General features: G+C 38.0%; 1 protein-coding gene and 1 non-coding gene across 2 annotated transcripts in view; one reads left to right on the top strand and one right to left on the bottom strand.

Moving 5' to 3' along the window:
* The window catches only part of LOC135079266 (neurotrimin-like), a 113,407-nt gene that overhangs the window by 48,172 nt on the left and 48,714 nt on the right, over positions 1-16,521 (bottom strand). The window contains exon 2 of the mRNA XM_063973879.1: positions 5,538-5,665. Coding sequence (XP_063829949.1) covers positions 5,538-5,665 — 128 coding nt within the window. The remainder of the gene's footprint in view (positions 1-5,537; positions 5,666-16,521) is intronic.
* Positions 2,937-3,008, top strand: Trnal-caa (transfer RNA leucine (anticodon CAA)). Its single transcript has one exon. It is a non-coding gene; the product is annotated as a tRNA-Leu (tRNA).

Genomic DNA, 16,521 nt, shown 5'->3' with positions numbered 1-16,521 from the left:
ACATATCGCTGGTGTTCTGCGGCAGCAATAACTGAAAATATCGAATAATTGATTTATGAATATTGTACAAATATTGAATATCGATCTTTAGATCGATTATTTTAATTGCATCATACACTTCTCACATTTTCCAGGTGGTTTGGGAAAACCGGATCCGCATATTTGTCCTATAGACGCCTTTTACGGATAATAACGGGAAGAGCGATCACATGGTTCTAATATATTAAGACCACTCCCACTCATCCCGTGGATCTTAGAGGAACACAAAGGATAATGCCAATACATGTATGGAAGTTGTGGAAGGCCATTGTGGAAATCATTGAGGAGGCCTATGTTCAGCAGTGGACGTCCTGTGGCTGAAAATGATGATGATGTATGGAGTTGGACCAAGTATCCAGACTTGACAGACTACATTACTACTACTGTATTATTTTACATGAAGAAAGTGCCCGGCAATTTAAGCTGTACGACTGATTAAGACATTTCTACACTTATAGTGGCATATAAAGCTTTACAGCAAGGTCGTAACCCCGTCGTAACACCCTCAGGGTAGAAGAATATTTTTTATTACAAAATTACACCCCATTTCTCAAACACAAGCTGTTTTCAACAATAACTTATAGTATTACAAACTTGCACCTGCTCCTATAATGTTACCTTAAGAGGCTGAAAATGTCGGTGATATAAAAAAAGCTTTTAAAAAAAACATATTCTGCGAAGATTTGAATGGATAAAAGTATAATTTGTTTGCATGATTGCCAGTTTTTATTATTTTTAGTAACACAACTTCAACTGGCGTAAGATTCTGACACTAAGGCTGAGTTGCACCACCTAACTGTAACCGTAACTATAACGATAACCGGTGCTTTTTATATGTAGTTGACAGGTTTTTGACGTTCGTTAAAGTTAAAATAACATAGTGCAATCCAGGCTAAGTGGTTAAGTAATCAACAGGACTAGACTTCGAGTAAATAATAATAAAGAATTATTATAATAATAATCGTCTCTCTCTCGAACCCTTATTCTATGAAAAGTGAGAAAAACTCCAACCATAATGATCAAGATCGCTTAATATGGACCCTGGGTGCGTAAAATTAAGACTGATAGCAACTTAATAGCAAGTGAGTGAGACATATATGGCAGATTTTTCACGGGAAGCTGAGGAAACCGGCCATTTTTACCAATTTCAACCCCGCAAGTGTAAGCCCTTAACAAATCTGTGGGGTATTTGTATTCATGAAGAATTTGAATGGGTTAAATGCGAAAGAAATCTTCTTTAAATATATAAAACTCAAAGGTGACTGACTGACTAACTGACTGACATAGTGATCTATCAACCCACAGCCCAAACCACTGGACAGATCAGGCTGAAATTTGCCATGCAGGTAGATGTTATGACGTAGGCATCCGCTAAGAAAGGATTTTACGAAACTCCACTCCTAAGGGGGTAAAACGGGATCCACGCGTACAAAGTCGCGGGCGGCCGCTAGTTATACCACAGAATAAGTAATAGTACAGGTACAGAAGGATTACTCCGCAAGACGATTTAAATAAATGCGAGTCTTGCTGCGACGCGATACAGTGGAATTCAGCTCGCACAGCACTACGTACCTACAAATTTATTCACCTACAAGTTTTGTCTCTTTCTATCACGTGCCTCTGAACTCTTCTTACGCTGTTAGGGTTGCTGTCTAGTGAAAAAAATAATTAATCTACTTATATGTCATGAGGTACGTACCTCATGATACGTATGTATGTAAGTACGCATTCATTATGGAAAACCTTGGGAGAGGCCTTTGTCCAGCAGTGGACGTCATTTGGCTGAAACGAACGAACGCATTCTGAGCAGTAGTCATGGTAGGTTAGGTTCCTATACTATCCTAAGAATTATTGATTACCTACATGGCCAACATACCTTTCAGTATCTTTGGGAAGCGAAAAAAAAAAGATAAATCCGGTAGATTTCTTTTCGAATTTAAACACCCGAACGCCGCACAATATTATTTCTTTCTCTTTATGTCCATTTTTAAATAATACTTCGATCATAGAATTAGGTACTACAACGCACGCCAGCGTCCTGACGGGCGCGCGCGTGACACTCGACTGATATAATACCCGCCGGCGGGGCGCTTCGCTGTAGGTAATTATCGGATGTACCGCGCGGAGTGAGCCAGGCCTGGTTATACATAAATACTTAGGCTAGACAGAATGTCAATTTTTTTTTATCGACATCATGCCGACAAGGCTGATCACGGCTTGAACACATATTTTGTTTGTACATCATACTCCTTACCTGTGTTTCACAAATAAATTATTTGAATTTGAATTTGAATTTGAATCATCTTATTAACTCGAAGTTTATTATAGGTAGGTAATTATTAGTATAAATTACTATAATTATAATTTTAAAATTTTAAAACATTATTAAGAGACGATGCGACGCGACGCTCAATAGATTTAACTTTTTTTAGTGAATTAAAATATGATTTTAAATTGTTGCTATTTTTCAATTATTTTCAACGCAAAGAAAGCTTTTATTCATACCAAAAAGGTTGTCAAACCCTGTTTTAGACCATTCATTAAAACAAAAATTCTAATAATAATATGCCAGGTAAATTTATCCTAAGCCCTCAATTCTAGGCAGAACAAGTGATCGTGAAAGCTAATGCCAGCCGTAATTCGGGAGCCTGGCAATTATCTAAGCAATTACTACCCCACTGATGCCGCATCCGTTCCAGGAAGATAGTTTCGAAGCTCCTTGCTATAGACCATTGGTTCCCAAAGTCCTCCAATTTGGGAACCAATAGTCTACAGCGCCTCACAGGGGAGGCGCAAAGACCTTTAAAGGAGGGCGTGGGCCATCTGTGTACTTAAGTATAAAAAACCTGTGACCGATGAGAGAATGCATTCCAGACTGCTCGATACGACCAATAACCGCCTCTGTGGTCTAGTGGTAAGACCACCTGCTTCAAATGCAGAGGTCCCGGGTTCGATTCCCAGTGGGGGCAGATTTTTCTGTTCGGTTTGTTTGGTGGTAAGGGCTTGTTCTAAGTCCGCCTGGCTAGCTACCACCTGTCTGCCTGTGTCTGTCGTCATAACAACAATGTTAACAGCATTGTTTTGCATTCCGGGTGAAGCTCGCTTCCACCTTCGGCCTGATCATCACTTACCATCAGGTAAGATACAGGCCAAGAGCTTCGACGTTGTGGATAAAAAAAAATCTGGACATGGGGGGGATTTTTTGTATGGTCAAAAGGGGGCGCGTCTTAAATAAGTTTGGGAACCAATGCTGTAGGTAGAGAAATAGAACGCTTTACTCTATTACCCATCTACGTCGTCTATTTATATTGCCGGTGCAAATGTGTAATTATATCGTGGAAGAGAACCCTATTCTGACACCATCGTATAACACAAGGTCTTAAGAAACTTGAAACTTTTAAATTGAGGTTTATTTTATTTATTTAGGTATATTTTAGGAGTAAAAATGTGAAATAATTTCAACAGACATGGTATTGTGTATCGGTTCCACAAGGCAGAGAGATTAATACAAAATAGTGCAGTATGCTTTAAAAATATAGGGTGTACGACGGTTGGCACCACTGTCACGATATATGGTATCACTCGCGATCGCGAACAACACCATCAAAAGTTTTTTCACTAATTTCTATCAGATCTTTCAGTTTTATTTCGTTTCATTCGTTTTAAGCGGATTCTAAAAACTTATTCAGCATCTGTCAAAGTGGCTTATTTAAATTTTATTGGCCGAAGTAAGCCAAGCTTCGGTCGGACGAACGCTATCACATCAATATTCGTTTCAGCCAAATGACGTCCACTGCTGGAAAAAGGCCTCCACAACGACCGATACGATATCAATATGTACCTACCTAATTATAGGTATATTAAGCAATTTTATCAGGTTCAAATTAGCAACAGAAATCTACAATCAAATATGCCGTCTTTAAAAATCATTCGCACAATAAATCCAATGCAATATTGCTTCAATAAACATAAACTGAAATATCACAAGTTTGAACGCCCCATCAAACGGTACAGCTGTAATATCCTCGAACAAAGCTCACTGTGCTCGTTTTATGGACTGGTTGTTCAGGTGGTCGTCAAAGCTAACTGTGCCGTTACTCCGGTATTCGGTAATAAACAAGACGTAATTACGGTACGCGCGAACAAATACCGCATCCGTTCCGGAGGCCAATTAAAGTTTTTAGCTCCTTGGTTCGTTTGATTCGGTTGGGGATACGTTTATTTCTTGGTGCATTTAACGGGACAAAAGTAAAGCTGTTACTTCCACATCGCTTAGCTTGAAGTGCGGTTTTTATGAAACAGTTACCACAAGCAAAAACTTTTAGATTAAGTACTCAAAAGTCTATCTATAAGCTTATTTTTAGTACATACGAAACCTTTATTTGTTCAGAATCAGTAATAGAATCCATCGCAACATTTTTATAATCTTTTTTTTATGTGCCAGGAGGCAAACGAGCAGACTGATCACCTGATGGTAAGTGATTACCGTCGCCCATAGACAAACTTAACAAACATTGCGTTGTCAACAACGAAAGTGCCGCGCGCTGTACCTACGATGTATACACTCGCGTGCGGATAATGGGACAACAAAAAAAGCTTGGAACTTCGTGAGTTTTCAAGGTATCATTTTAATTTTTTTTATACTGATTCTAAAGTATATATATTTTTAAATTCATTGTTTAAATCAGAATATTGTTATAAAATATTATTATGCTGTGTTAACTGTCTGACTGTTTATATAAATAACTCTGTTCACTTGGAAAATTCCAATTTAAATGATTTGTGGGAATGAATAGAGGTATCCGTGGCCGTGGGCTCCACTGATTGTTCTGTTCATTTCCATAAATCAGCTAGTAGTGCAAAGAGGCAAGGCATGTTTGTAAGATGGGGATAGCGGTGCGGGTTGTACAATAATTAAATGTCGATGTATAACTTTACTGCATATCTGAATTGTACAATTGTTTGTTATCCTAAATAAAATAAAATAAAATAAAAATAAAATAAAGATTGAAATACGTGACACGTGTTTCGGCTTTCGTATATACAAAAAATAATGTTGTATTAACAGTCTACGATATCGACCTAAACTCTGGCATCTTATTCTGATTCAAGTTCGCAACACGTCTTTGTTACAATTTGAATAAGGTCGTGTTGTCAACTTTTTGGCCACTTGGAATGTCGCAAACTATTTCACGTAGATTGTGCATAGAAATCATCATTTCAGCGATATGACGTCCACTGCTGAACATAAGTATGCCTTCTCCAATGATATTTTCTAGATTAGCCGGTTGGTAGCGGCGACCTGCATCCAGCGCCTTCCTACAGCTTTAAATTATGGTCACACACGTCATGATCATCATCATCATCATTTCAGCCACAGGACGTCCATTGCTGAACATCGGCTTCCCCCAATAATTTCGATATTGACCGGTTGGTAGCGCTGCTACACACGAGTAAATAGTGTTATTTGTATGAAATTCTCTGCCTAATCTACTTACCTTATGTTTCCCTAAGTTGACGATGGAGCACCCCAGCACCGCTTCCCTGCCGATGTGGAAGGTCTGGTTCCCGATCGGCTTCTCGAACTGCGGCACGTCGGCCATCTTGCGATTTATTATGTTCGAATCTGTAACAAAAATAAAATGTTAACTGTTATTAAAAACTGCATCTTTTTGGCTGTGGATAAATCCACATATCTTTAATAAACTTCTAGAAAATAAAAGTGCCTTCCACTGCGTACATTAAAAATGCAGCGTGGGACGTCCACCCACAAGGTGGTCCGACGACATCATAAAGGTAGCAGAAGGCGCTGGACGCAGGCCGCTACCAACCGGGCAAGATGGAAATCATTGAGGGAGGCTTATGTTCAGCAGTGGACGTCCTATGGCTTGAATGGCGATGATGATGATGATGATGAAAGTGCATTCATGGTGCAATGATGTAAAGTCTCTCTTACAGCATGGAAGAAGATTGAAGTCATAAAAACGTTGTCAAAATTCGTAAATAAGAAGCAATGAATGATTTTTTTGACATATTTCAGTTTCAGAACTCCTAAACGTGTTTCAACTAAAATAAGTTCTTGAAAGCTTACAACCTAGAACTTCTTCACTACTTATGACTCAAAGTCAACATTGTTTTAATAAAATTATAGCAGCACTCTTGAATTTATCATTAGGGAGAAGCATAATCTCTTCGTAGTTCCCGACCTTAGTCCTAAAGACAAATGGAAAAGTTCCCAGCTCCACTGTGCAAAGACTATAGACCTAACTAACTAGCTAACAAGGGAACAACAATAATAATTTCCATCAACGCCCCCACTCGGACAAAGTTTCAACAATCGTACGACCCGCACTGCCCATGGAACTTTGCCGCTCTCACCACAATGTGTCATTTTGTGCTGAATGTGTGGAGTGGTCGGGTACACGCATTGCTTGTTTGGGGACTCCATTTGCGGGGTCAATTCTAGAATTTTGAAACGTGCTTTTTAACTTATCCTTTATTTTTGCCCAACTAGATGCTTCCGGGGATTTTTGAGAAAGTATAATGGTCAGTTTTATCAAGTTATTCCACTTATGCTTATACACATCAACTTTAGAAAGTTTTTCGTAAAAAAAGATACTTTTAGTCATATAATATTTTATTTAGTTAATGTTTTATCTTTTCCAAGCTTAAAATATTTGTTAGGTACATAATAAACTACACATCGATGACATCATAATAGTAGCAGGAAGGCGCTGAATGCAGGCCGGGTATTATACGGAAATCATTGGGGGAAGCCTGTGTTCAGCTGTGGACGTCCTGTGAAACTAAAAAACATAGTAGTTTTCCTCTGTAATAAATATACCAAAGAAATAATTTACTGTGTCTATTTTACACACCGTTATCGTTTTGATGATATTTTACAAAATGTTCGACCAAAAACATCCGATAGCAGACTTCCAATCTACCAATGTTTGTTTGTTTTGTTTTTCACATCAAGTTAAACACTGTGGCGTATTATGTAGTGGTAATAAGAGCGATTTTGTAAGGATTTTTGGTACGTTTTTGCATGCATCCCGTTTAGTTTACCTCGTTATTTAAAACTAGCGGCCGCCCGCGACTTTTTACGCGTGGACCCCGTTTTACCCCCTTAGTGGTGGAGTTCTATAAAATACTTTCTTAGCGGATGCCTCCGTCATAACATCTACCTGCATGCCATATTTCAATCCGATCCGTCCAGTGGTTTGGCTGTGCGTTGATAGATCACTATGTCAGTCATTCAGTCCTTTGAGTTATATTTATATAGATACATCGATATTGAAAAAAAATCTAGTATTATCTTATCAATGGTCAGTTAAAGTAAAGCAGCCACTGAAAGTCGTTGAAAGCAAATAAATCACCACCTTTAACACGTTCAAATCCACATACTGAAATAATTAATCGTCTGCTAATCCTGAAACGAAACGGGAAACAAATTGAGGGTAGCATTAAAAAAACCAGCCTCATTCCCACCTCGGTATTTTAAGGGTCCTTGACCGGTGATTACCGGTCACTGGTAAATTACGGAACCTCTCGTTGTTTAACTTTGGCAATTACCTCACCCGCATCTGAGGTAACTACAGATTTCGGACTTGAATTTATGGGATCAGACATTTTTGTTTTATAGAACAACTAAATAAATAAACTCTAAAGCTGAGTTGCACCACCTAACTTTGACAGTAACTATGACGATAACCGGTGGTTTTCGTATGGAGTTTGACAGATTTTTGACATTTGTCAAAGTTAAAGTAAAATGGTGCAACTCAGCATCGTTTCATTTATTCTTTAAAATGCGGCGTATTTTTGTTTACGACACAACTTTTTTAGTTTAGTAGACGAATGGCCACCACTGTCCAAACATTTAAAAACATGGCTCACGTACAACGTCACCCGCCCGGCTGACACTATTTGATATATGACCCCAGTAACGTTTAAAACGAATTTAAATAGCATTTTTACAATTCATGAATTATTTATTACAAACCATGAATTTCTGATTTCGCTTTTGTAATTTTGCTGTGCGATGTATTTTTCCGGTATAATCTACGTATTTATTAACAGCCTTGCGGCCGTTGTGCGAAACTGACAATATTCTTTTAGATTAAAACATAAATTGTGTCAGTAGGTACTATGATTTTTCATTTGCGAAAATGGGAAAATGAAATACGGGCAAAGAGCCGAAACAATTGAACTGTGACAGTTATATATCACATAGTACGCAGAACTGACGGCCGATAGGGCAGCAAAGTTCTGAAATGGAGACCGCGTACCGGAAAACGCAGTTTAGGACGTCCAGTCGTCCACCCACAAGGTGGACCGTCGTGAAGGTAGCAGGAAGGCGCTGGACGCAGGCCGCTACCAACCGGGCAACATGGAAAGCATTGGGGGAGGCCTATATTCAGCAGTGGACGTTCTATGGCTGAGATGATGATGAGTTATATTTCAGCATGATATTAGTACCAGTTACTGTACTGGTATCAATACCAATTTTAAGGATGTCGCGATGACAATAAATTTGTCTTGTTATTTAATGTAAAAATCTAAAAAAAAAATACAGTCTCCGCTGCGACTCGATCGCACGACCTTTCATTTGCCATTGAGTAGCTATTCTAACCACTGGACTTTTTTAGTTACACAAACTGAAGCTCACACTAAAAGCACCTAAAAGCAACTTATCGCCTTCCAACTCTTTGCTCAATATTAATAACTGAAAACGTGGCCTTTGTCACGTTTCATAAAAGAATAAAATATTGCAACACTCACAATACATTTTGCGAAAAACATTTAACTCACATTGACCTTTCGCTACATCAAAAATAAATTCATTCGCAACTGTAGGGCTACTCCGAAATACTGTTTACGTAGTTTCAGGTCTGTCTGTCACCGTCGCTCATACTGACATCTCGCTATGCATGAGAGGGATGGGAACATTCGAAACTTCGGATAACGTTTTTCGGAACAACCCACTGTACGTTAAAACAAAAGCCTGTAAACGGGTTACAAAGGTTCATTTGTTGCATTAATTGGGTCATTATTACACTATTGATCCTCTAATTTATAGTTAACAGTTACTAGGCTGGTTCAGATTAGATGCAAAATCGATGAGTTGGTTTGTTACATTTCTGTTTGGAAGGGTTGTTGTTTCAGCCAAATGACGTCCACTGCTGGACAAAGGCCTCCAAGGTTTTCCAGAATGCACAATGGAAGCGTTGATCTGATAATATTTGCAATAATAGTTATTAACTACCTGAAGAGGCACTTGAGAAAAAGCATCTTTGACCAATAAACATGTGCAAACTCTTTAGAGAAGACGCAGTAGTCAATAGAGGTCTGTTTACTTCATTTTATTGCCATACATGCAGTTCCTTCTGGCATTTTGGCTAAGAAAGTCTCAAATTATATTGTCCAAAGATAAACTTAACCAATTTATCACGTTAAGTGTGATAACACATGGCAACACAAGTGGAAGCCGATAACTACAACAAATTAAATATTAATCACATTAAAAGTTGCCATGTTACATCGGTTTTCGGGGCTTAGACGCGTCCAACGAAAGCTGGTCTTTCACGTTTCTATCCTGAACTCAGATTCAAGAGGAAATGTTGTAGGTTGGGGTTCTAAGTGCTCTGGACATCCTCTGGCAAACAATTAACAAAAGTTAAACACGAATTTGACCCTAACTCCCGCTGGAGGCGATTCCTCATTCGGCTTGAAAGCTTACTCGACGAATAAGAATCTGTTTCTAAGGCTGAGTTGCGCCACCTAACTTTGACGATACCAATATTTTGTGTAAGGAGTTTGACAGATTTTTGACGATTGTTAAAGTTAAAATAAGATGGTGCAATCCAGCCTAAGTATTTCGTTATATCAGTTGTTATTTCAGGAAGCCAATCCAAATAAACAAAATTCAACTTTAACAATTACTGTCAGAATTCAAAATTCAAGGCCTCAAAGTCTGTCAAAACAAGTCTGAAACCTGAATTCAAAACAAGTTCATCGGATGGAACGTAAACTCGCAATTAACAGGCAAACGTTATAATTAGTTGGGCATTAAAATGAGGTTCATAATTGAGCCCAAACTTGCTTCTATCTAGCCTTTAGCAGAGTCACGCTATGCTTAAGGTTGGAAGTATCCAGTGTTACACGAAACTTTGTAGGCTGAAGATTCTTTAAAATATTTAACAATTCCGTCTCGGAAAGTCTTAAAAAGCGCTTTATCAAAGTACGTGTTACTTGCAATAAGGCTTTTGAAAAAGATTTTTGGCTCTCTATTATCTAACCCTACTACTACTACGGGACCATAATGTAGGCCAGTACTGAGAAAAAGTAGCACAAGCATCTCAATCACTCTCGCTCGCAGCTAGCAAACATGTCATGTACTCGTAATCAAAATTAAATAAAGGCACACAGTTACGTAAATAAAAATCAGACTGAGAAACTAAGATAGATAGGACATACATAAAGTACGAGTCGATTTAAGTTAATAAGATAACAACAGCTTTGAAATGACAAATTTCCAAGATGCCAACTTCTATTTACTACAATGCTTATGCAAACTGTAGCCAACAAGGTATTTTACCCCGCTTTTCTTAACCCAATGTGCATTGTGCTAAATTGTGCCAAATCCCAGAATTTCCTTGCGACAATTGAGCATGGCCGGCACCGTTTGCAGCTATTGAACAGGGACCATTTTACGTCACCGACTACAATACAATTTAGAAGCCGTGCACACTTGCGTTCCAATGCCGTTCCAACGAAATACCCGTTTCATTGTTCTAGATTCTGGACTCTAGACATTTGACGCAAAAGGTATTAATATTGAATGGTAACTTTGCGTCTGTGCGGCTTCAGTTGCTATCTGCAATGTGCTGTTCTTGCACTGCTTTAGTAGTTAGTTTAGGACAATGCAGCGTATTGTTTAGTGAAGCAAGCGCTTGGTTTGAATATTTTTTGTTTTATAGTTAATCCATCCAAATAGATGGATTTACTAAAGAAATATTGGTACCAAAAACATTATTCTTTAGTTCGTTAAAATTATCGCAAGAAACAACTATAATTATGGACGTGGCTGATGCCAAGCCGAATACAAAAACATCAGACAGAAAAAATAATTGCGTTTACGTTGACTGTCAAAATTTAAAACAAATTAAGCCATGATCGATAAGACGTGTAGACAATGGAAACCAGCGGCATCGTGACAGCCACCACCTGTCACGGCAATCGAGTCAGCACCTCGAACCCCGCGGATATAATTGTCGGCGGAATTAACATTTTCGCCTTCCGCTGGACGAATTAAAATTTCGGAAGTGGAACTGTTCCGGGCACTTTGAATCGTGTGATTAATGGCTCCGAAAAGTTTATCTTTAATTTGCTTACTTCGCTTTTTGAATCGGCATTGAGTTCCTTTTCGCTGTCGGATCGATGGGCTGGCGATTTGCACGCGCCATTTCGGGCCATTCGTCAATCTTTGATACGCAATTGGTTGGAATTTTTGGGTGCATCACTGTAATCCTGGGGTGAAACTTTTTTTTAATTTCATGGAGTTTTGCAGCGTGTGCGAAGGTAATTTTTGGTGTGGAGATGATTTTTGTCAGTTCGAACTTAAGAATACTAGCATTGAAGGCACTCCGAGAATGGGCACTAGAGGTCTAGAAACTGAAGTAGTTATTTTGTTTTTCTTTTCGACATTTCAGTTGTATTTGAATTTGTGAACTGTTCGAATCTAAATATTAACATTTTCATTTCAACTACCAATGTTTAAACTATTTCCAAACTACTCTAAAATCTGCATCAATCATAAACTTATCCAATTATTTATTCAGCTGACTAGTCGGGATACTGAAACGGCAAATATTTGAACAAGTAAATGACTAAAATAAAAACATCGTTATATTGCAAAACAAAATAATAAAAAGCATTGATGAAAATAACGATTTCAGTAACAAGAATTCCTTTTCAAAACAAATGAACCCAGAATGAGATTAGATCATTTTACAGCAATAATATAATCAAATACAGCTCATTTAACTGTAGCAAGAATACAAGTATTCCTCGGCAACAAATAGAGCAAAACGAAAAAATCTGGTGAAAAAGACATTTTCGAGCACAGCTCATAAAAATTCAGACTTGAAATAACAGGCCTACCTGCAGTAATCACTTCGGCTAGAACAGTATTCCGTGAGCTTGTAAATTTTCCCCCAAGCTGAAAAACACTGTAACCTCTGACATTAAAGTCGAATTTCCACTACAAGATCCAGATGACGTGACGCATAAAATTCGGTAGACAGTACCATAACGGTTTAATTTATTAACTTGATGATTTTCAACTTTCCTGCTCTGCATGAATAAGAAGGTTGAATGACAAATTTTTGCGTCGTTTTCAAAAGTTTAGGGAGGCGATTTAGTTGAAGTACGGCGTTTTGAGAGCCGATATAACAAATTATGGTATTATTGTTATCTTTAGGCTACTTAACTTCCTTAATTTCATACATTTTTATAAATAATGTATTTGGAAATTATAAACCTTCAAGCTAGGTCCTACGCCGCCCGTATCCTTCACCAGATCGTCGGTCCACCTAGTAGGAGGCCTGCCCACACTACTACGTCTTCCGGCTCGTGGTCGCCACTCGAGAACTTTTCTGCCCCAGCGGGCTCTACAAGCTGTGTGCCCCGCCCACTGCCACTTGATTTTAGCGATACTGCAGGCTATGATGGTCACTTTAGTTCTCCTGTGGATTGGCGCAGGACCGGTCTTTGTGGAAATCCTTGGGGGAGGCCTTTGTCCAGCAGTGGACGTCATTAGGCTGAAACGAACAAAAGAAGCAATGAAGCATAGGTATTTTATTACTGTAGCATATTACCTATTAATTTTCAATTTTAACGTAACATTCCCTCAACTAAAACATATTCCCATACCTGCCAGATGTTTGAAGTTAATTGAGTCAGAATAATGGATTATTTTCAGTCAACTCGACTCATTTTATAACATTTACTCCATCTGAAATTGTAAGATAGAATTACTCGCATATTTTGATCCAGGATTATTATATTAAGTTAAAGTAAGTAGAAGCCAATGTAATTTGAAAACTAAAATTGTAAGCTTAAGGTATTACTTAGTTATTTACTGTATATATCTTTTGGTTGAATAATCTTTACTAAATATTATAAAACTCCAGAGTTTGCAGAACTAATCTCAGGAACTTCTGGCCCGATTTGAAAAATTATTTGTTTGTTGGTTAGCCCATTTATCGAGGAAGACTTTACCCATATAACGTGACCCTACAGCTAATAGTGGCGGAGCTGTTAATAAAAATGTTGCAAAAACGGGAAATATTACTCAAACTAATAACTAACGGGAAGTATTAATTAAAAAACTCCCTATAAAGTTTATTCTCGCTGTTTACAGCAAATAATATATTTTTGTTAATAAATGACTGAATACCGACGCTGCAAATAACAATAATCCAACCACGTACACGTAATGAACACGGATAATCCCGGGTTAACTGTATCAACGGACTTTTTCAATCCAGATCGAAACAATCAAACTGTAATTAGCACTAAGCAAACCCGCATTGTAATTGTTTAATCGGTGAAATTCACTAGACTTTTACTATGAAACCGCCACAGCATTTTGAGCTTTAAAGCTCGAAGAACAAGAGCCAAAGCTGTATTTGCTGGTGATACCTGCGTACCCTTTCGTTAGAAATGAGTGGAGGAAATGAGAGGGCTGAGTACTCTCGATGAAACGTGAGGAGGAATCTAATAGCAGCCCTCCAACAGAGGATTGGGGTGTGTAATTGAAAAATCATTTTGAGTAAGGTCAAAGATTTGTTGGGATCCTGAGCTTGGACTACGTACTTTTGTACTCTGTACTCAAAAATGCGGTAGGTATATAATTTTGATTTTCATTAAGGGATATTGTATAAAAAATATCAAGTGATTATCGTGGTCTTAGGAAGGAAAAAAGATTTATTTACAGGATCCCACGCAAATGATAAACAGAAACCAGATAAAAGACAATAAAAAGAAAAAACAAATAGTATAACCATAGATAAGTTACAAAAGACGTTCGTAAATATACTGTTACGAACTTTACTTTTTTGTCGACGTGTTGAATTAATAAGGTTTCTTTCTAGGTCAAGTTATTTTTATAAGTAAACTTAGTATAATACGGTGTCAAATGATCTAAAGACTTTATTTGAAAAGGTATAAGTATTATTTTTACAAGATATTGACTTGGTATCTCGATCTACAGATTTTGGGTTTGATTTTCTGGTAGACACAAAAAATAATCGTTGAGTAAATGTTCTCAGTTTGGTAAGAATATAGCAAACCGTCAGTCTTTTGTCATGTCAGACTGCATATCGAGTTGTAAAGTATATGTAGTATTTAGGGCTATGTTAATCTTGGTTACAAACATACGACAGAAAAAGAATACTCTACCTTGTGTCAGAACCACAATAATTCTTGACATCAACAATAAGGTGGCTTTGTTAGTGATTCAGTTTTGTCGAAATGAACAATAAACCTTAGCTTTGCTTAAATTTTAGTACCTACAATAATGAAAACACGTCTGAAGTGCAGATTGTTTGTTTCATTACGAGCTTACTCGTCGGATCTCAGACTATAGCGTTGTTTCATTTCCTACCATCGGCAAATAAAGGGTGCTTACTGCGAGGGTACGACCGTCGGCGTAAAGTTTACTGGAACAGACTCATTGTAAATAAACATTATAAGTATTTGAAAACAAAATAATGTCTGGTGTGCTTATTTACCTAATTTTACTGAAGCTGTGGTTTGAGAAAACTGCGTTTATTAGCTGTGTTAGGCATTAATAATAATTTCATTTAAATTTCAAAAAGCTACCTAATCATATTCAATTTTATTCGTGGTTTCTTTTCTCTTCTCTTTTTAGCCGTTCCACTCTTAGCAGAGTGGTCTTGTTCGTCCTGAGTGTGATTTGTTGTGGGCAGACTTAACCCTTGCCCCTAGTTAAAACCACTTTTGACCGATTTTTGCAGTCAAAACTGTTTTGACTCCGGGCGGCCAAAAGTGGTTTTGATCGGTCATGAGTTTTGACTCATCACCTCAGCCATAGGACGTCCACTGCTGAACATAGGCCTCCCCAAATGCTTTCCATGTTGATCGATTGGTAGCGACCTGCATCCAACGCTTCCCCACTACCTTTACGATGTCGTCGGTCCACCTTGTAGGTGGACGTCTCACGCTGCGTTTCCCGGTACGCGGCCTCCATTCCAGAACCTTTCTGCCCCATCGGCCGTCAGTTCTGCGTACTATGTGCCCTGCCCATTGCCACTTCAGCTTGCTAATCCGTCGGGCTATGTCAGCGACTTTAGTTCATTTACGGATCTCCTCATTTCTGATTCGATCTCGCAAAGAAACACCAAGCATAGAGTATTGACTCACCGAACCTATAAATGTATTGTACCTAGTTCTTACCCCATCTAGATGTCAACTTTAATGCTGTATCAGTTAAATATAGTCCAATAGACGATATCGTCTGCAGTGTGAACCGATTTATACCGTGTTCCCGCGGTTCACAGCTCTGTCTGGCATTGTTAACTTCGGCCATACCTTAATGAAATTCAGCGCTGAATTTAATGAGTGATATAAAAGAGGTTACCTAACAAGCTGGGGGGAAACTTTAGCGACTATTCTTGGTAAGTATTGGTTGTTTGTAACTAAGGTGTCTGTTCAGGTTTTGAAAAAAGGATTTTCTGTTGCTTTTTGCAAGGATTTGACAATGATTTATGAATTTCATGGTTAATAAAAAGAGAGTTTTACTTCTCAGATTAAGAAGTAAAGCTCTCTTTTAAGGTATTCCTTTAAGGTTCGAACTATTATTATGAAAGGTGAAGATGAAACCAAGTTTGATAGGTATCGTTTAGCTTGACAAAAGGTACCAGAAAACCCCATGTAATTTTCAGTGGCTATGTTTCCTCCCATTACCGAGTCCCTCACGAAAAAAAATATGTTAAAGCATGTGTAACCCAATTAGCATGGACTATAAACACCAGAGTTCAATAAAGAATACAGAAATACAAGTACCTTCTTGCATTTTCAGATTGAAGATGCGATAATTAAATAATAAAGATTCGATTGTCACTGTCTTTGCTTTAAAAGTTTGTTTGAAGAGAGAATAATGTACTTAGTCGATAAGAAACCACAACTTTAACTTGTAATTTTAAGTATACTCCAGCTCGAAAAGAGGCCATCAAATCTAAGGAAACAGCCCTATTCTAAGAGGTGCAAGATTTTGCAAATCATTGTCTATTCGGCTTTGCCTGTAATATACAATGAATGGCTGAGGCAGTGACTAGGCGAGAAATAACAAAGTTGTGCAGAGAAATTGCAAAGTGTAAGCTTCTCTCGGCTTCTACTTAGATTAGATATTGTCTTTTAGTAATATACCTCATTTTTGAAATTGGTTAAAATTTAAGT

This window comes from Ostrinia nubilalis, chromosome 16 (genome assembly GCF_963855985.1).
Source record: "Ostrinia nubilalis chromosome 16, ilOstNubi1.1, whole genome shotgun sequence".
Lineage (NCBI taxonomy): Eukaryota > Metazoa > Arthropoda > Insecta > Lepidoptera > Crambidae > Ostrinia > Ostrinia nubilalis.
The sequence above is the reverse complement of the archived record's forward strand: the minus strand, read 5'-3'. Positions and strand labels throughout refer to the sequence as shown.